This window comes from Kwoniella pini, chromosome 6 (genome assembly GCF_000512605.2).
Source record: "Kwoniella pini CBS 10737 chromosome 6, complete sequence".
NCBI classification, from domain to species: Eukaryota; Fungi; Basidiomycota; class Tremellomycetes; order Tremellales; family Cryptococcaceae; genus Kwoniella; species Kwoniella pini.
Genome location: NC_091721.1, coordinates 695,260 through 713,532, shown reverse-complemented (window position 1 = coordinate 713,532; position 18,273 = coordinate 695,260). Strand labels below are relative to the sequence as shown.

General features: G+C 42.4%; 7 protein-coding genes across 7 annotated transcripts; 4 read left to right on the top strand and 3 right to left on the bottom strand.

The window, feature by feature from the left end:
* Nucleotides 1-31: 31 nt before the first annotated feature.
* Nucleotides 32-2,457, bottom strand: I206_104716 (uncharacterized protein; the record flags this gene model as incomplete). The annotated part of the gene is made up of 10 exons (XM_019154019.1): nucleotides 32-156; nucleotides 234-290; nucleotides 356-534; nucleotides 587-1,286; nucleotides 1,361-1,444; nucleotides 1,503-1,615; nucleotides 1,682-1,739; nucleotides 1,815-1,943; nucleotides 2,011-2,259; nucleotides 2,346-2,457. 10 exons carry the CDS (start codon nucleotides 2,455-2,457, stop codon nucleotides 32-34), a joined length of 1,806 nt encoding a protein of 601 aa, XP_019012759.1.
* A 317-nt stretch (nucleotides 2,458-2,774) lies between these two features.
* I206_104715 (uncharacterized protein) lies at nucleotides 2,775-3,857 on the top strand (the record flags this gene model as incomplete). Its single annotated transcript, XM_019154018.1, has 1 exon — nucleotides 2,775-3,857. One exon carries the CDS (start codon nucleotides 2,775-2,777, stop codon nucleotides 3,855-3,857), a length of 1,083 nt encoding a protein of 360 aa, XP_019012758.1.
* A 173-nt stretch (nucleotides 3,858-4,030) lies between these two features.
* I206_104714 (uncharacterized protein) lies at nucleotides 4,031-8,846 on the bottom strand (the record flags this gene model as incomplete). The annotated part of the gene is made up of 20 exons (XM_070202989.1): nucleotides 4,031-4,218; nucleotides 4,319-4,496; nucleotides 4,557-4,634; nucleotides 4,700-5,002; nucleotides 5,064-5,311; nucleotides 5,375-5,573; nucleotides 5,627-6,211; nucleotides 6,268-6,469; nucleotides 6,536-6,672; nucleotides 6,726-6,825; nucleotides 6,885-7,202; nucleotides 7,276-7,562; nucleotides 7,623-7,703; nucleotides 7,753-8,046; nucleotides 8,110-8,288; nucleotides 8,348-8,470; nucleotides 8,546-8,604; nucleotides 8,663-8,705; nucleotides 8,767-8,791; nucleotides 8,844-8,846. The coding sequence occupies 20 exons, from the start codon at nucleotides 8,844-8,846 to the stop codon at nucleotides 4,031-4,033; spliced, it is 3,630 nt and encodes a 1,209-aa protein (XP_070059090.1).
* Nucleotides 8,847-9,206: 360 nt separating this feature from the next.
* I206_104713 (uncharacterized protein) lies at nucleotides 9,207-12,228 on the top strand (the record flags this gene model as incomplete). The annotated part of the gene is made up of 14 exons (XM_019154016.1): nucleotides 9,207-9,241; nucleotides 9,299-9,433; nucleotides 9,488-9,577; nucleotides 9,635-9,823; nucleotides 9,874-10,399; nucleotides 10,457-10,662; nucleotides 10,723-10,747; nucleotides 10,799-10,879; nucleotides 10,934-11,299; nucleotides 11,353-11,625; nucleotides 11,701-11,853; nucleotides 11,932-12,007; nucleotides 12,062-12,147; nucleotides 12,205-12,228. The coding sequence occupies 14 exons, from the start codon at nucleotides 9,207-9,209 to the stop codon at nucleotides 12,226-12,228; spliced, it is 2,265 nt and encodes a 754-aa protein (XP_019012756.1).
* A 378-nt stretch (nucleotides 12,229-12,606) lies between these two features.
* I206_104712 (uncharacterized protein) lies at nucleotides 12,607-14,121 on the top strand (the record flags this gene model as incomplete). The annotated part of the gene is made up of 4 exons (XM_019154015.2): nucleotides 12,607-12,792; nucleotides 12,933-13,767; nucleotides 13,851-14,010; nucleotides 14,079-14,121. The coding sequence occupies 4 exons, from the start codon at nucleotides 12,607-12,609 to the stop codon at nucleotides 14,119-14,121; spliced, it is 1,224 nt and encodes a 407-aa protein (XP_019012755.2).
* Nucleotides 14,122-14,623: 502 nt separating this feature from the next.
* I206_104711 (small nuclear ribonucleoprotein F) lies at nucleotides 14,624-15,224 on the bottom strand (the record flags this gene model as incomplete). Its single annotated transcript, XM_019154014.1, has 4 exons — nucleotides 14,624-14,654; nucleotides 14,834-14,922; nucleotides 15,024-15,143; nucleotides 15,210-15,224. The coding sequence occupies 4 exons, from the start codon at nucleotides 15,222-15,224 to the stop codon at nucleotides 14,624-14,626; spliced, it is 255 nt and encodes an 84-aa protein (XP_019012754.1).
* A 293-nt stretch (nucleotides 15,225-15,517) lies between these two features.
* I206_104710 (uncharacterized protein) lies at nucleotides 15,518-18,217 on the top strand (the record flags this gene model as incomplete). The annotated part of the gene is made up of 7 exons (XM_019154013.1): nucleotides 15,518-15,521; nucleotides 15,587-15,619; nucleotides 15,681-15,719; nucleotides 15,803-15,898; nucleotides 15,966-17,530; nucleotides 17,589-17,788; nucleotides 17,857-18,217. 7 exons carry the CDS (start codon nucleotides 15,518-15,520, stop codon nucleotides 18,215-18,217), a joined length of 2,298 nt encoding a protein of 765 aa, XP_019012753.1.
* Nucleotides 18,218-18,273: the final 56 nt, after the last annotated feature.

The following is an 18,273-nucleotide window of genomic DNA, read 5'->3' as shown; positions in this document are numbered from 1 at the left end:
AAGACCGCCGTTCATTACCTTTTGAATCCTTCTATACCTTATCATCGTGTTTTTGCAAGAAATCAGAGACGTAGAAACCACCATTTAGACTCTGTAAGTTCGCTATTCGAGGATGTACTTGAACATGAAACTCATCCCACTGGAATGATTCGCCGTCTAAGTATCATCAAACGGTTAGGTCAGTTCAGCTGGGTGTGGTACAGTTTATGCTATTGTAGCGATAGCTGACTTACCTATGGTGAAGATTGGTTGACCTGCTTTATCGAGGTTTTGAACTATGAACTCAGAAACTATTCCAAGGAATGACATATCAGCTTTACATTTCTCGATCATCGACGGTTGCTAAATAACTCACCCTTATAATAATGTTGACAATCCATCCAATATGCTTCGCCTTTCTCCGCACCGGTAATAGCATTTGCCATCATCATTCTTGGTACTACCGATTGAACAACAACGTCTATCAGACCGTCGCCTGAGATCGACACTGGCCATTGCATTAGGTCTCGAGCTACCCAAGGCATCATTCCGGCACTGATGATGTATCATCAGTACTTGATCAGAATCAGATGGCCCTCTAACTCACTAGAAATATAACATTCCTTCCCCATCTACCCATTGACCGCTCTTTGGCACTTGCTGTATCTCGCTGGAATGCCCATTCTCCAGAGTCATAGTCCTATTACTCCTCAGAGACCCCACTGAAGATCGTTTGGGGGCAGATCCTGATGATGCGCCAGAAGTATCTAAGGTAACCCAATTTGGATCCGGCTGGAGGGGTTTAGACTCGGGTATAGGGCCATGATCAGGTACATAATCATCCTTCCTCGTTGTTGTACCATTTCCATTCGTCACCTTAGATGGCTGTTGTTCACCATCTTGGGATCCGACTGACGTCGTTTCATGGTCTGTTATGACGACGCTGTTGTTACCTTCTACTGATTCTTCAGCAATGTTGATGCCGTTCATCTTATTCACCAAAGGGTTTATACCAGCTCCCAAAATCTTACTACCCTTCCTTTCTCTCACTTTATCCCTCGCCTTCCTAGCCATTGAGACTTTATCATCCTCCACGACATTGAGTTGTATTTTAGCTTTACAAGTTTTCATCGTTGCTATTCCCTTTATAAAGCCGTACATGAATCGAGTATCACCCATCCAACGTAGATTCTCCGTACCAATATCGAGATCTACCATGAGCCCTAATGCGGTGGAGAGGAAACAGAATCGACGAGTCAATGAGGGAAGTAGCAACACTGAACAAAGGTCAATGGGGAGTATTTGCCCTGTAAGAACGAGTCAGCGGGGTCCGTAGTATCTGTATGATCCGCAGTCAGCGAGATTTGATTCGAGAATTTACCTTTGATAATGTTTAGCGTGGCGAGAGGTATGTTGAATGTGTCTTTGACACCAAAGAGGTTGGTGCACACAGCGTTGGCGGAACCTGGATATTGGTAGATGAGCTCAATGAAACCCATCGAGGTGTAGGTATTTGTGCTTACCAGTCGGTATTGGTGCAATCGGGATTTTCAGAGCTTTTCGCGCATCAGGCCTGGATGCTAAACCATTTAACACCTCATACACTAAGCCATCTCCTGAAGCTGTAGCTATGACACTGAGGTAATGAAGCAGTCTTAGCATGTTCCTCATCTTCTTTGTGTTCAAAGAGAAGGTAGCTTACTCGTACTTGAGCTCAACTGATGCAGCTATCTCCTCGGCATGTAGCCTATGAGTCGTTTCTTTGTTGTCAGGATACGTCAGTATACCATTCGCATGCATCTCAAAGAACAGGAATCTAGGTGGAAAGCACTTACCCCTTAGGTCCACTTGACATCCCGCCGATTGCAAAATAGGTAAAACCGTGTCATGAACGATACTTTTTGCTTTTCCTTTCCCCCCCACAGGATTGACTAATAGAAGCACTCTTTTACTTCGTTTAATACCTACGCATACGAGTGTCAGCTTATCAGTCTCGTTCTGGACCATCTTTTGCAATAATGCATGACCCACCTCGATAAGAGGAACTCATTATCGTTTCGACCCATTCTTCAGCTTCAGGGGCATTAACAGGTTCGACTAATACATGAAGTTTGACCAATTTCAAAGATGATGTATCGTTTTTTAGTCCTCCTGATCCGCCTAAACTATGTAAATCCAATCTACGATTGTCGCCCAATTTATCGGGCGACGAAGTAGACGATGCAGCTAATTTAGCGAAAAGAAAATTTCGTAATGGACATGAGAGGAGCCTTTTTGGCGCTTAGCGAAACAAATAAAATAGCCTCAGCTCAAAAACCTTTTGCCAGTACGAGTGAGTTGATGCGAAAGCGAACATTGTTACTCACGCCTTCCGTCTTTTGATAATTGCAATACATCCAATTTATCATCTTCAACGGTCAATAAACCCCTCTTATCGTTGTGTAGTATCACAGGTAGATCTTGATGTCGACTCGCCATGATAATTGAAAACCCTAACGCTCGCTTCGAACGTCTTGTTTATGAATTTCTTCAGAACTGTAATTGCAGTTTATCAATTCAACATGTCATGACGAATGGGCGTGATTAACATATCTCGGCTAACGGCCATCAATGTTTCGGGCTATATCATGATCCCACGTGACATATGGGTATTGTAATAATGATTCGCGAACGGTAAGATCATATCAACAGTAAGAATTCGATAAGATAACTCAGGAGGATTTTTCGCTTGTTCTCAACGTCGATGATTAATATTGATCCGCGTATGGAAGGAGGTTGCACACCCGTGCGATGAGATGTCATCTCATTCGATCAACACAAGATCAAATTCATCAGACCCAACGACGAAATCTTATTTCAATTCACCTAAAATAAAAAAGTTATCTCCAGGGTCAGGTTTAGTTCATCTTTCATCTTCTTCTTCATCATCATCACAAAGTTCAAATGAAATAAAAGCAAAATTTTCAACTTTATTATCATCATATCCACTTAAATTATTAACACCAAAATTATTACCTTCACAACCTTTAAATTTAGGTATATTATATACATTATCATATGGAGGTGGATTAGTTTCAGGTGATTTAATTTCATTAAAAATTGAAATTGATAAAGGATGTGGATTAGTTTTATTAACTCAAGGAAGTACAAAAATATTTAAAAAACGTAGATCAAAAAAATTATACAATTATAATAATACTAATAAAGAAGATCAGAATGATAATAAAGAAGAAGAAGAAGATATAACAAAACAAAGAATGTTTATAAATTTAAATTCAAATTCTTTTTTATTATTATTACCTGATTCAATTAGTCCATTTAAATTTTCAAAATATTCACAAATTCAAAGATTTAAACTTTCTTCAGATAATTCAAGTTCTTTATTAATTTTAGATTGGATTAACTCTGGAAGAGGAGGTGGTGGTGGTGGTAATGATAAAAATGAAGAAATTTGGGAAATGGATTTTTATAATTCAATTAATGAAATTTTTTTAGGAAATAAAATTATTATGAGAGAAAAAATGTTATTAGATAATTCGAATTCAAATTCAAAAATAAAACAAGAAGAAGGTTTAAGTAAAATTGCTAATTCACTTAAACCTTATAATGTTTACGGTACTGTTTTATTCACTGGACCACATTTAATTAAATTAATGAATTTACTTAAAGTTAGAAGTGATGAATTTAGACAATTTCAAATTAAACAACCTCAAGATTTAATTTGGAGTTTCAGTGAGATTAATTCAGAATTTGGAGCTGGTATAATAAGAGTAGCAGCTAAAGAAATTGAATCTGCTCGAGATTGGTTAAGGGAGACTTTCACTCAAGGAGGAGTAGGTGATTTAGTAGGAGAAGCAATTTGGCCTAGGTGTATATGAATTGGATCTTAGGAATCGGTCAAGAAGTTAGGCAGAAAAGACCAGGTTAAAAGGAAAACATCTCATACCCAGCATAATAATATACATACAACCCATACCTTATAGAAGGGCTTTAGAGTACCCAAAATTATATGCCAACGATATTTTAAATACCGATCAAACGGAAACTCCAATCAGATTTGCCCAACTTGCGCAGCAGTCTCGACGAAATCACTAGCCGCTTCCCTATCAATCACCGTTATACTACTGACTTTCTGACTGTCAAACACGACTCCGTAGAATTTATCGGCCTGGACGAGCATCTCAGGTTTGAAAGTGGTCGTAATGAATTGAGCGTTTGATGAGAGATCATGGATCATGCCTATTGCAAATAAGATCAGCTTCTATTACGCAGCAAAGTACCGGGACGTGCCATTTTCTGGCGATTATGGATCGGAAGCCGTGAACAAAGCATAACTCACTAGCTACAGCTGTCCTATATTGAGCGTCCAAGTTGGCATCGATTTCATCAAACAGATAGAAAGGTGCAGGATCACATTTCTGAATCGAGAATACCAATGCTAGTGCAACGAGAGATTTTTGACCTCCCGATAATTGTTGTATACGCTGCCCTTCATCCGCCTTGGAGTTGAATGAGACCTATTAAAATGTTATTGCGTCAGTATGATAACACTGGCTTGAATTCAAGCGAGAACCTACCCTGATTGACACGCCAGTATAATTATCGATCTCAGATTTCTCTCGACCGGTCATTCCAGATTCTTCCGATTCTTCATCCTGTGAGAGGACCATGACCTGTTAGCCAAGAGCCTCTAACCGTACTTGGTATCGTCGCGACTCACAACGTATCCTGCGATTCGTTTCTGCATAACAAGTTGTCCTTGACCAGCCGGTACAAGCTTTTCGAAAACCTCTTCAAAGTATTTCGAAACCTGCTTGAAGGTTCTCTCGATAGCTTCATCTTTTCTCTGATCAAGGGTAACGATCAATTCTTGGATCTTTTCAGCAGATTCATCTAATTCTTCTCGACGAGCCAAAAGATCATCACGCTGTTTAGTGAAACTGTTATACTGTTCGAAAGCTTTCTTATTGACGTGGGCATATTTCTTAAGAGACTCTTGTACTTTATGCAATCGTTTGACAATCTATGAAAGCAATCCAATCAGCTTGCTGCTCTCATATTCGACACCAGCCGAGGCAATATACCTTGTCAGATCTTTGATCTGTATACTTGGAGAAAGCTTCTTCAGGTAAGACCCCTAAGTCTCTAATCTTGTTATTACATTCCTCCCGTCGATTGATCAGAGTTTGCCGTTTGGTCAAGTAACGCTCAGCGTTCTTCTGGACTTTCATGATTGCTCGAGTATTTTCAAGTTGTTCAGATTGGACTTTGTCAAGATCCTCAGTGATCTGTGCAATCTCAGTAGTCAATTCTTCAATTCGATTTTCACTCTCTGCGTTACCATAGGCATAAAATCAGCTGTGGCACCCCATTCCTTAGTTCTGCAAGTACATACCAGTGACTTGTGCACTCAAGTCCTCGATCGATCTGATCAGATTTCTGAGTTCCGTATTCCTTAGTTCAACTTCGCCTGATTGTAAGACACCGCTGCCAGCATCACCTTCCATCTGGTCTAATCTCGATCTCAGTTCTTCTCGCCTTCGTCTCAAACTCTCAGTCAATTCAATTTCCAGTCCATTCCGTTCACCAATGACCTGCATAGCAAGATATCAGCCGAAAAACTCTGGTCAGAGCTGTAACGACTTACCTTTGTTCGGGCTTGGGTAGCTTCCAGAAGTTCCTTTTTCTGCACCTCGGCGTCTTGGGTAAGACCCTGCAGTTGAGTTACTTCTGCATCCGTTAAACGCTGTCGCATGGGCGATCTGAGTTCTTCCTCGTATGATGCTCTCTTCGATTTTGCATCCCTTAATTCGCCTTCGGCATCTTCTAAATTCTGCTCGAGTTTTGAAACCCGACTTTTGGCCCCTTCCTCATCTCGTACGGTGACATCCCTACTCTGAGTCGATGATACACCTCTAGCGTCTAGAGATTGCTTTCGTTTAGCTTCTATGACTTGAATTTGACCCATTGTTCGAGAGATGTCTTGTTCGAGTTTTGTCAGACCCTCTTTCACCTCGGCGTGACGAGTGGAATCGTTTTCGTAAGTCGTTCTCCATTTCTTGGAGGCTTTAATTGCGTCTAATCGAGATCGACGAACATCGTGGTAACCACCGGTCAAAGCTCCCTTTCGATCTACTCTGTCACCTTCGATCGTCACAGCGTTAAGATTGTGACTTCGAGTGTATTGAGCGGCTGTCTGCAAGTCTTCACAAATAATTGTTCGACCAAAAACCTGGATTATACATGTCAGGTGTACTCTGCTTAGTCGACGAGTGTCATTGGACTTACTTGTTCGAACGCCATCACATATTGTCTGTCGAATTGCAGCTTCTGTATCATAGGCAAAGCATCGTTGGCTTTGGGGTAGTTGAAGCTTTGACTTTTCAGTCGATTGAGGGGCATGAAAGTTACTCTTCCGCTCTTCTCTCGGTTCATCACGTCAAGTAATCGCGTGACGGTATCATCGTTATCGACAACGACATGGAAAAGACTGAAGGTGGAGTATGATGAGCAGACATTCTGATATAGCATACCTCCGTACAAAAGCAGGGCTTACCTATTTCCAGCTGTAACCTCGACGGCAGTCTTGTACCTGTCTGAGACCTCAAACAGCTCATACAGTGGTCCATATACACCGTCAAGTTTCAAACGTTTTGCAATAGATCGTACAGCTCGAAGACCATTACTCGTGTCCTGGACGTCTCCATCAGCTTAAACGCATTGAACCACTGAATGACCTAGCTTACCTTATCCATCATACCCAATATCGCTCTCTCCGCAGAGTCCAACTCGCTCCTGGCGTTTGAAACAGTCTGCCCAAGCTTTCCGTCTTCCCTCCACAGTTCCCTGAGCGCAAGAGAAGTATGCATTAGCTCATTGCCTTATTGTTGCCATTGATCACTCACTTTCGCCTTTCCTGCATTCCGTCCAAATTACCTTTCAAAGCACTGACTTCCTCGGCCATCCTCCTGAGATTGCCTCTTCTTTCATCTTCCTCTCTACCTCTTTGTGCGGAACGAGCGACAGCTTCTGAGAGCTGCTCCTTGGCATTTTCTACAACTTCTCTCAGTGAGTCTACACGTCTCTGCTGATCGGTCTCGTACTCTGTCAAAGAGTTTATTTCGCCTCGCAGATATTGATCTCTCGCTGCTTTAGTCGGGAATTGCTGAGCTCGGCCTTGTTTAGCAAATAATACAGCTAACTTGGATTGGGTGGACTCGAGACTATGTAAAAGTTTTGTTATCAGCAGTGAAATGGCACAAGGCTTAGGAGAGGGTTAGAATTATGGGTACGTACGTTTCTCTAGCTTGTCTTTCGTCTGCTATTTTCGAATTAGCATCCGTTATTAGACCGTCTAATCTTTCGCTAGCCTCTTCAATTCTCTCCTCCAGGGTTCGCAATTCTTCCGCTACTTCAGCTCGTCTTTGTTCTCCAGCTTCACCGGCTGTAGTGAAATCAGCAATGACACATTCTATCTCCGTTCGAGCTCGGACAAGATCCGCCATTTCCGCTTCGTATTGCCTGAGAGCGAGCTGAGTAGTCGATAAAGCATGTTTGGCGGTTGTAAGGGATTCTTCGTGTTTCTGAGATCGAGCGAGGAGTCAGCTACCAACGATGCAGGCATTTCCTCCGAAAGAACTTACCTGCACTTCTTCTTCTCGCTCGTTGAACTCCTTCCTTTTGGTGTTCGAATTATGTATATCATTCCTTCTTTCCGTTTCGACCTGTTGCTCCCGTCAGCTTGGCAAAAGTCTCTTCGATAGAGGAGCTCACCTCGTCGAGTGCCGCAGTGACATCTTCAAGATCTCTAGAATGAAGGGCATATTCCAAACATCTTCTCTCCCTGTCCTTCTCTTGATATTCCTTCAGATCCTGCTTTTCTTCGTCTAACTCGTTCAATCTCTCCTCGATTGTACCGAGAATCTCAGCAATTTTATCTCGCTTTGCATCTGTTTCTTCCATCAACCTAGTTGATTCTGCCCTCTTTTGCTCATACACTTCTGTTCCTGCTACATCTTTCAACAGTCTTAACCGTTCTTTATCGTTCATAGTGGTCAGATGTGTAATCTGTACAGAATCATACCGTAAGCGGTTTTTACAACTTATTATGATAGCGACAAAAACACCCACTCTACCTTGAGGAACGATGTAGTAGGGATTTGATTTGGAGAATCCCGCAGCTTCGAGCAATTGATCTACTTCGGATCGACTTGCACTCTTCCTGTCTAATGAATATTCATCTTTTTTCAGACCGATTGTACGTCGAAGAACTAATTCGTTTCGGCCAGTCGGGAAACGTGCATCAGAGTCTATACGAACACTCAGCTTTGTCTTCCATTACGCAAAGAAAAGATTAAGCATAGCTGACTATCAAAAATTATCTCCACGTAAGCTGAGAGAGTTGTAGTTTTGCTTGTTCCTTCATGTAACAATCGTTGTCTTTCCTCTCTATTCATCTTGGTATATTGATCGGAGAGCACAAATCGGATTGCTAAGTAGTGATGAGCGTTGGACATCAGCTTTTCGACACGAGCCTGTCGGTCACCAAAGCTGAGCGAGTACATACCCGAGAAGAAATTGGATTTCCCAGATCCATTTCGTCCAACTACCACATTATGTCCAGGTCTGAATACAAGCATCAGCTGCTATGACTCGAAGATCGTACTAAGAGATGGCAGCTCACGAGAATGGGTCCACAGCGACTTGATCACGATACGATTTGAAGCCTACGATTGTCTGCCTTTAGCTAAATTCATTCCGAGGGAAGAAGGTGTGAAACGTATATACCTTGGATCGTGATTGTTTTGATGTACTGCACATTAGGTCAGCTATGTATGTTCGAGGCAAATAAGTGGTGAGCTCACCATCGTGACACCGCTGCTTCAATCTATCCCAGGTACTGATGAGGCAATGAGCGAAGATGAACAAAATGAAAACAAGCTGATGAGTGGAGGGAAGGAAGGAAGCTGAATTCGTTTTCATTCAGTGAAACGCGTCGAACGGGTAATATTCTTATAATATAATCCAATCATTCATGACATTTGACCTCATGTTCAAGTCGCGTCAACCTTCATTACGTAATACACCACACAACTGATCCAGTTGGAGACTCCACATGTTGACGATTATCTGATTCTATTAAAATGAATGGGTTATTTTTGAAATGACTTATATCTTGCATGCAAAACTTAACAAATCCTTATCGAAGTGCTTGATCACACACAAAGATGGACGAAGACGAAGTAGCTTCCATACTTGGGGAGTGAGTTGCCTGTTGGTCTTGACGCGTGAATGCAGTTAATCTAATTATATCAATTAGGTCAAGCTTGAATCTTGCAACTTCTGCTCGACCGACTGTACCCCAACGAGGAGAAAATAGGGCATTCGATAGATATTTTGATGAATCAACTCGACATCATGATCCATCGGAAGTAGATTTCCAAGAGCTGAGAAGGTCAGCTTCTTTCTTGACTCCTGTGCCATAGACTAGCTGACACATTAACGATAGAGCCGCATGGGCTACTTGGAAAATCAACCCGCCTGCTGCGCTTAGCGGGAATACTCGGGAGAATGATAATGATGATGATGAATTAGCTAGGTCAGCTAGTCGATAATCACTCTCTTCAGAGTCGAATGAGCTGACAAGATCTTGTAGGGTCTTGGCATTATCAGTTCAAGAACACTTCTCTCGTCCCACTTCTCGTCAACCTTCAGTAGGAATAGTCGACGATGAAGAGGATGAGGACCTCAAGAGAGCGATAGCCATGTCACAGGAGGAAGCTAGAGCCCCTAAAAGGAGAAAGAGGGAAGAAACGCCTGAGGAAGAGAGAAAGATGCTAGCAGAGTAAGCTCAACTATGAATATGTATTGTGTTGCAAACTGACAATATTTAAGAGCGATGGCCGCTTCTTTGGCTGAAACGGGATCGACCTCAGCTGTTTCCTCCACGAATCCGACTGAATCATCTTCCTTATCTACGAATGAACAATCCGAGGTTGCAAAATCGGCAACTCCAATGCAAGAAACCGAATCGGTGCCGACACCAGGCTTGAGAATAGGCGGACAAATCATTGATCGAGCTCAACTCGAGAGAGAACGGAGAGAAAGACAGGCGGCAAGACAAGCTGCCTCGACTCCTGCATCTGACACCCCTACCCCAAATGCCTCCAGCGCGAACACTCGGCCACAGGCCGGTCCATCGAGAATAGCTGGCATGTCATCGATATCATCGGGACCGACGGCAGGACCCTCAACTCCGCGAGCAAACTCATCTCCAAAACATCCTCTTCAGTCTGAAGGATCTTTCCCTAGTGACGCTGCTGGAGAGTACTACCCTTATGGGGAGCTTAGACACGTAGCTTTGACGATTGCGGAACCGACAACTGAAAGGACATTTTCTCCAAAACAAGTTATTGGAACGGTCAGTATTCACACTAAAGCATTGTTGTTCGGACAAAGACTGACCACACATCAACAGCACTCGCAAATATCCCTTATCATCATGTCATCCTTCGTGATTGATGATCAATGGATAATGGACAAAGGAATCTTACCTCCACCTGAAGATGTGCCAACTATCGTTGTACGCCCTCATCCTAAGGACAAACAGGAGTATAACGGGAAGATACAATCGTATCCCAACGGTGAGATATGGGTCTATCCAAAGATGATTAATTATCACGGGTGAGTAACCGTTCATGTAATCGAAGATGCTTGCGATTGATGAGTGTTTCCATACTTTAGGAGTGCACACATGAAATATTTCTGGGTAAGCTCTGAACATCGCCAGTTTTCGAGATGTGCTAATTACTATCTGCAGATCTTCTACAAGACCGGTCGATTGAGGATTGTCATCTCGACAGCTAATATGGTAGATTATGACTGGGCAATGATCGAGAATGTAAGTTACTTCTCAGATATCGTTAATACTCAGCGCTCAAACAACACGGTATAGACTATTTTCGTACAAGATTTCTTGCCACTCCCCACTCCTCGGCCTTTACGACCCGACAATGACACTCACGATTTTCCTCTCCAATTTGCACAATTATTCAAACACACTCGTATACATACAGCTCTGCGAAGTATGCTTCATACTCATCCAAAAGCGTCGGAAATCAACTTTAAGCCCGATGACGATTTTGCCGCCATGGGTAAATATGATTGGAGCAAGGTGAAAGTGAGATTGGTGCTAAGTATACCAGGGACATATAGCGGTCATGATGAAATAGCCAAGTATGGGATTGCTAGATTAGGTAAAGTGCTCAGCGAGGAGGGGTGGGTGCCAAAGAGCGGAGAGAAGCTAGATGTTGAATATCAAGTGAGCTGCGATGAGGTCTGATTAGATGTTAATCTAATTGACAATTGTGTTAGGGCTCTTCGTTAGGCGAATTCAAGATTGATTGGTTCGACAAATTTAATTCATTTTTACACGGCAAAACTTCTCGAGACTTGATGAATCGCCCGAAACCAGTTGAATGGCCTAATATTCGGATCCTTTTCCCGACGTTGGCTAATGTGGAACAAACCATCTTGGGTAAAGCTGGTGGGGGCACGATGTTCTGTGGGAAAGCTTTCAAGGAACACATAAGGCATCTGTTTAGGGATAGCAGGAGTAAGAGGGGCGGTGTCTTGATGCATACAAAGGTAAATGGTTTTATCTATCAACTCGATAGAGTGTACTTGCGATTGATCAGCTGACCGCGACCGTTTCACTTACAGATGCTCGTAGCGACTTTCGAACCTCAAGAAAACCGACTGGGAGTAGAGAAATCTACACCTATGAAGTCGGTAAAGAGGAAAGCGGATGAGATGAAGGACGACGTTGGAGGATGGGTATATGTGGGCAGTCACAATTTCTCGATCGCAGCTTGGGTTTGTCATCTTCCGCTTAAACTACCGGGACAGTCAAATACGATGCACTCCCCCTGCTAACGATGATTGAGATGATAGGGAACCGTGGATGTCAAGAAGAATCCACCTACGTGTACGATCAAAAATTACGAAATTGGAATTGTATTCCCTCTTGGTAAGCACTGAAATTGATTTTCCCGCCGCGCATTGCTCACACAGATGAACGTAGAACGAGGCACTGCAAGAGCTATTGCGGATAAGATCGCACCTTACAAGAGACCTGCTGTGAGGTATACTGCAGGTGACGTTCCTTGGGTATGTCACCTGTAATGACTATGTATTGGGGATTTACTAGCTAATCATGGAATCTAGGATCAATATGCTCATCGAGAGTAGGGTGTCTAGTCGGGCCAACGCAAGATTTGTGATAGCTATTTTCCTCCATGACACCTCTTATGTATCTTTAGACGATCTGTAAATTGTCGAATATAACAAGTCACTTATGCATTATCTCGTATCAAGTACAGTAAAATAAGCTGGCCAGAACATCATTCATATAATTGCCACGTTATGCGCCACCTGAATTTTGATATTTCGTTGAAAAGGCACGATCCAAGCGCGTTAATGAGGATGAGATTGCATTTAACCCAAATCCACTTTGTAGATCATTTCAACTTTTTATTTTCCCTCTATTAACTTGATTATTTCAACTTTTCAAATTGTCCTTGAAATAAACACTACCTATCTCACGTATACTTCAGACATTCTTCCAAAATGAGCAAGTCATTCTCCATTTTGGGTAAAAATTTGAAAGCCAATACGGCTGATGATCTTCAACCATATTTATCTGAATTGGAGGCTATGGAAGATGTAGAAGAAGTTCACTTTGGTGCGAATTCTTTAGGTGTGGAAGCTTGTGAGGCTATTGCTAAGGTATTAAAGAACAAGAAGAACTTGAAGGTGAGTTGGATTTTCAACTATTTTACATGCGATTCCATCGAATCTGGCTACTTATCTCTGATGGTTCACTTGTTCTGTTTTTCTTTTAATGATGGTTTTATTGAGCTATGAGATATGCTAAACATTCTGCAAATCTATAGATTGTCGACCTCGCAGATATATTCACCGGTCGATTAATTTCTGAAATACCTCAAGCTTTATCCGCACTTTGTAATGCCTTATCTGATTCAACTTCTCTTGTTGAACTTGATCTATCAGATAATGCTTTCGGTGGAAGATGCGCAGATGCAATGGTACCTTTTTTAGAAAATAATACAAATTTTTCAATATTTAAATTAAATAATAATGGATTAGGTCCAATAGGAGGATCAATTATAGCAAAAGCATTAATTAAAAATGGTGAAAAATGTAAATTAGAAAATAAAAAAGAATCAAATTTACAAATATTAGTTTGTGGTAGAAATAGATTAGAAAATGGAAGTTCAAAAGATTGGAAATTAGCATTTGAAAATCATTTAAATTTAAAAGAAATTAAAATGCCACAAAATGGAATAAGAATGGAAGGTATTAAAAATTTAGTTGAAGGTTTAAGTAATTGTAAAAAATTAGAATTATTAGATTTACAAGATAATACAGCAACTAAAAAAGGTACAAGAGCAATTGTAAAATCTTTAAAAAATTGGAAAAATTTAAAACATTTAAATCTTTCTGATTGTTTACTTGGTAAAACTGGTGGAATTTCATTAACAACTTGTTTATCAAATGGATCAAATCCAAATTTACAAATTTTAAAATTACAATATAATGAAATGGATAAAAAATCTATTGAAATTCTTTCAATTGCTATTACACAACATTTAAAAGATTTAAAAGAATTAGAATTAAATGGAAATAGGTTTAATGAAGATGATGAATGTGTTGAAGAGTTGAAAAAAGCTTTGGAAATTATTGGACAAGAAGATGCACTTGATGAGCGTGAGTTTACCCTTTGACGCCTATTGAGATATATCTTTATTACACATCTATCTTGTATTGACCTGATTACATTTAATACGCAGTTGACGATATGGAAGAACCTGAATCTGGGGATGAAGAAGATGAATCTGCTGAGGAAGATGAAGATGAGGATGAGGAAGAAGAGAAAGATGAAGATGCTGTTGATAAAGGTGCAGACGGTTCAAATGCATTACCACCTGTCACTGAAAAGCAGACCGATGAGTAAGTTTATCTATTCGAGTTGAGCGTTCTGCGCTGTGAGACCATCTCCTGACTTTTAATGATTGTAGTCTGGCCGATATGCTCGCTGGAGCTCATATCGGAGCTAAGTAAACGGCAATCTAGAGAGATAGTATCAAAGAACGTGGAGTCATGATTAAAGAGGATAAGACGGTTCTCATTGTAGATTATAGATCGTGTCGGTAGAGCGCATATTCATTTTTACCATTTCAAATAGTCTACCATTGAAGCAAGCACGGCCGATAGCCATCTACAATGATTGCGATTGATTGAGATCCGATCAAACAGTGTGATCCGATATGCAAATATGATCGTCAATTATAAGGCTTATGGTAACATAGGTAGACATAGCGAAAAAGAGGTACAGAGTGATTTTTCAAAGGCGAGGAACTATCATTAGCGGTTAATGACATAAAAACATCCTTGATCATTGGAAATTTCGAATGAGCTTGAGCATGGGTATATCTGGTTCATACATTTGAAGCCTTTTTATAGATTGCCTGTCTATATCTACTCCTGGACATGGTCATTTCCCCTTTTGACATGTTTCAAGTGATTTCACCTGAATATCTCATTCCTTGTGCTCTTAACCTTTCTAATCATCTCGAACTTTATCTTTTGCTTCACTATTCGGCAAATCGCGTGTAGCGATTAGAGGTGAAAGAGATAAGCATAATCGAAAGGTGAAGTAGGTGGAACATGATGAATAAGGAAAAGATTTCGATGACGGGAAGAGTTGATATCGATAAAAGATTAGCAAATCACCTAACATACTTGCTGTTGCAAAATCTAACAATTCACTCACCGTATGTATAGTACATTGTTACACCTGATGAAAACTTCTCCTAATGCACCATTTGATTTACCATTTTCGATTTCTTCAGTATTTGCGAGCTAAGTTCAATAGTATCAGAATAACAGGAAAAACCAAAAAATGGAAGGATTCATGGTATGTGGAGTAAGATTCTTTAAGAGAGGTCAGAAGTCTTACTCACCTGTAAGTTCATATATCCATCCGTAGATACTAAATAACCTTTATATTCTAAACCCCATTTCAATTTGACATAGACTGTTTTACCTGTCAAATCTTGTAAGAATGGTTTTGGGTTAACGGGCTAGACGTGGATATGTGAATGAGCATGCAAATCCTACATTGGAGGCAAGACGAAGAGATAACTTACAGCTATACCTGACATTTTTTTTAAGTTGATAAGTCAGGATTAAGATATGATGCGAAAGTGATAAAGAATGATTTTAATTGTTTTCAATAAACGCAAATAGCATCAAAGGGTGTCGAAGGAAATAAAGCAGGTTAGGAACTAGGCGCGAAACATCACATCTTCCCTAAAATCACGTGCCTAAATTGAAGACACGAGAATTGAGGTTTGTTGCTAAAGTCTTAAATCGCTACGAAATATCATGCTATTTTACTATTCCACCTCTCACTACTACATACAAGAAGTGTCACACCAGATAAACAAAGGTCACAATGTGTGAGTCGGGTATTATGATGTCCTCCGATCATGCAATAATAGCTAATGTAGGCAAGATAATTCAGCTGGTTTCGCAGGGTTTGGACAGAACAACAACAGTATGTCCACTTTTTACCTTATACATCGCAACGTCCTCAGCTGATAAACCTGCGAACATAGCCGGCAGCTCATCAGGAGCTTTTAGCTTTGGTGCTAAGCGTGGGTCATCATCAGCTACCTCAATATCGGTCGAGGCCCATTGCATCCCCTGGAACAAAGCTGATTATGCTAGTTGATTTTAGCTGCCGGTTCCAACCCTCCAGCAGGCGGATCCTTATTTGGTCAACCAGCAGCGACAACCTCTCAACCTGCTACATCATTATTCGGTGGTAACAGTAGTAAGTTCTCTTGTACTGTCGTGTTGGTCCAGCGCGGTTCACTTAACCCCGTCACATTCTTCCGCAGCTCAACCATCGAGTGGAGGAGCATTTGGGGGCGGAACAACAGCACCTCCAGGTGGAAGTCTTTTCGGCGGAGGCGTAGGAGGATCAACAACACCTGCACCTGCAGCTGGTGGATCTCTATTCGGTGCGAAGCCAGCTAGCAGCACGCCAGGCACATCAACTCCATCATTCTCCTTCGGCGGAACAACCAACACAAGTACAGCTCCAGCTCCAGCTGCTTCAGCAACGGGAGGAAGTCTGTTTGGTGGATTCGGTAATTCGGCTCCAGCTTCAGGATCCACTACTCCAGCAACTAAACCTGCTTTTGGTGGATTTGGTTCTACAACACCTGCAGCTGCTCCTCCTGCTTCGACTTCGACTGGCGGAGGATTATTCGGTTCAAAACCTGCGGCTCCAGGCGGAAGTCTCTTTGGTGGAGCAAGCGGATCAACCACTCAGGCTGCCTCTACTCCATCAGCTCCAGCAAGTAGTGGGCTGTTTGGCGCTAAACCTGCTGAACCGACCGCTCCAGGTACACCAGCTACTGGCGGGTTATTCGGTGCCAAACCCGCAGAAACTACAACTCCGGCTGCAGCACCTCCAGCAGGAGGATTTTCATTCGGCAATAAGCCCGCGGCCCCAGCAAGTACGACAACCCCTTCAAGCTCTCTATTCGGCTCTGCCCCGGCTTCGACCTCGACAGATGCCAACAAGCCCGCTGCTCCAGCCGGCGGCAGTTTATTCTCTGGATTTGGCTCAAAACCCGCTGAGCCAGCTAAAACCGATTCTACTGCTCCCTCATCTACAGCCCCGGGAAGCTTGTTCGGTGGATTCGGAGCAGCTAAACCCACTGAGCCTCCTAAGCCTGCTGAAGCCCCGAAACCTGCCGGCGGTTTTTCATTCGGTAATTTAGGCGCACCTAAAACCGATTCTCCAACTACCACCCCATCTGCAGCTCCGGAGGCTCCAAAGACTGGTGGTTTCTCCTTCGGTAATCTTGGTGGCGGATCAACTACTCCGGCAGCTCCCGCTGCGGATAAAGGGAAAGAGCCTGCTAAAGAAGCTCCTAAGACTGGTGGATTCAGCTTTGGTAATCTTGGTGGATCATCAACTCCTGCCGCCCCAGCAACTACAGACAAACCGGCCGAAGCACCAAAAACAGGCGGTTTCAGTTTCGGTAATCTAGGAGCAGGATCCACCGCTTCCAAACCTGCAGACTCGACTGCTGCGCCCGCCGCTGCGCCCGCTACAGCCGGATCAGGATCAAGTTTGTTCGGGAGTGCACCCAAGCCCGCCGACTCCACTTCTTCTACAACAGCGCCAGCTTCGACAACCTTGTTTGGCGCCAAGCCTGCCGCGACGGCCGCTTCCACTTCCACACCTGCAGCTGGTACCTCGACCACAACCGCCCCTGCTCCCGCTACTACGACCTCTAGTGAACCAGCTCCAAATCTGCTGAGGGGGAAGACCTTGGAGGATATAGTGAATGGATGGAACAAGGACCTGGATGCTCAAGTCAAGGAATTCGAGAAACAAGCCGGAGAAGTGAGAGAGTGGGACAAAGTATTGGTCAGGAATGGTAACCAAGTAAGTCTAGCTTTTGTCATAGTACACACGGCTTGCAAGCTGACATGCGCGGGCGTAGATCACTGCTCTTCATCGTCAAGTGCACGAGGCGCAACAAAACCAATCGGCAGTCGATCAAGCGTTGGATTACATTGAGGCTCAGCAAAAACAACTGGAGAGTATACTGGCTGTGTACGAGAAGGAAATTGGTAAATTGAGTAACGACTCTACAAGGCCTTTGGCGGCGAAGTTGCCAGCTGATCGAGAGAGGGATAAATCGTACGTTCCGTATCGCGTTGTTTCTCCTTTTCTGCAAAACGGTATATTGATGATCCGTTTGTATATAGATATACACTAGCCGAAGATCTGAACAAACAACTAGACGACTTATCTAGAAACTTGGGACAAATGATAGAAGAAGTGAACAAATTGTCGCATTCATCAAACGGATCAAGCGGATCTGGAGGTTTGAACGTATCGATTAATGGAAATTCACCAAGTGCTTCTTCCGTAGAAGCTGCTTCTCAAATTCCGGATGATCCAATCAATCAACTTTCCGCCATTCTGGGAGCTCATTTGAGGGCATTGAATAGTATTGATTCAAATGCTGGTAAATTGGAAGGTAAAGTGGGTGAATTGGAAAATAGAATGGGTGGGAGTGGGTCTCAACTTAACGAGAGGAGAGGTTGGGGATTGGCCAGGAGGTGAATTATATAGTGAGAAATAAAGTTCAAGTGCAAGAACAGGATGTATTGCGCTTTAGT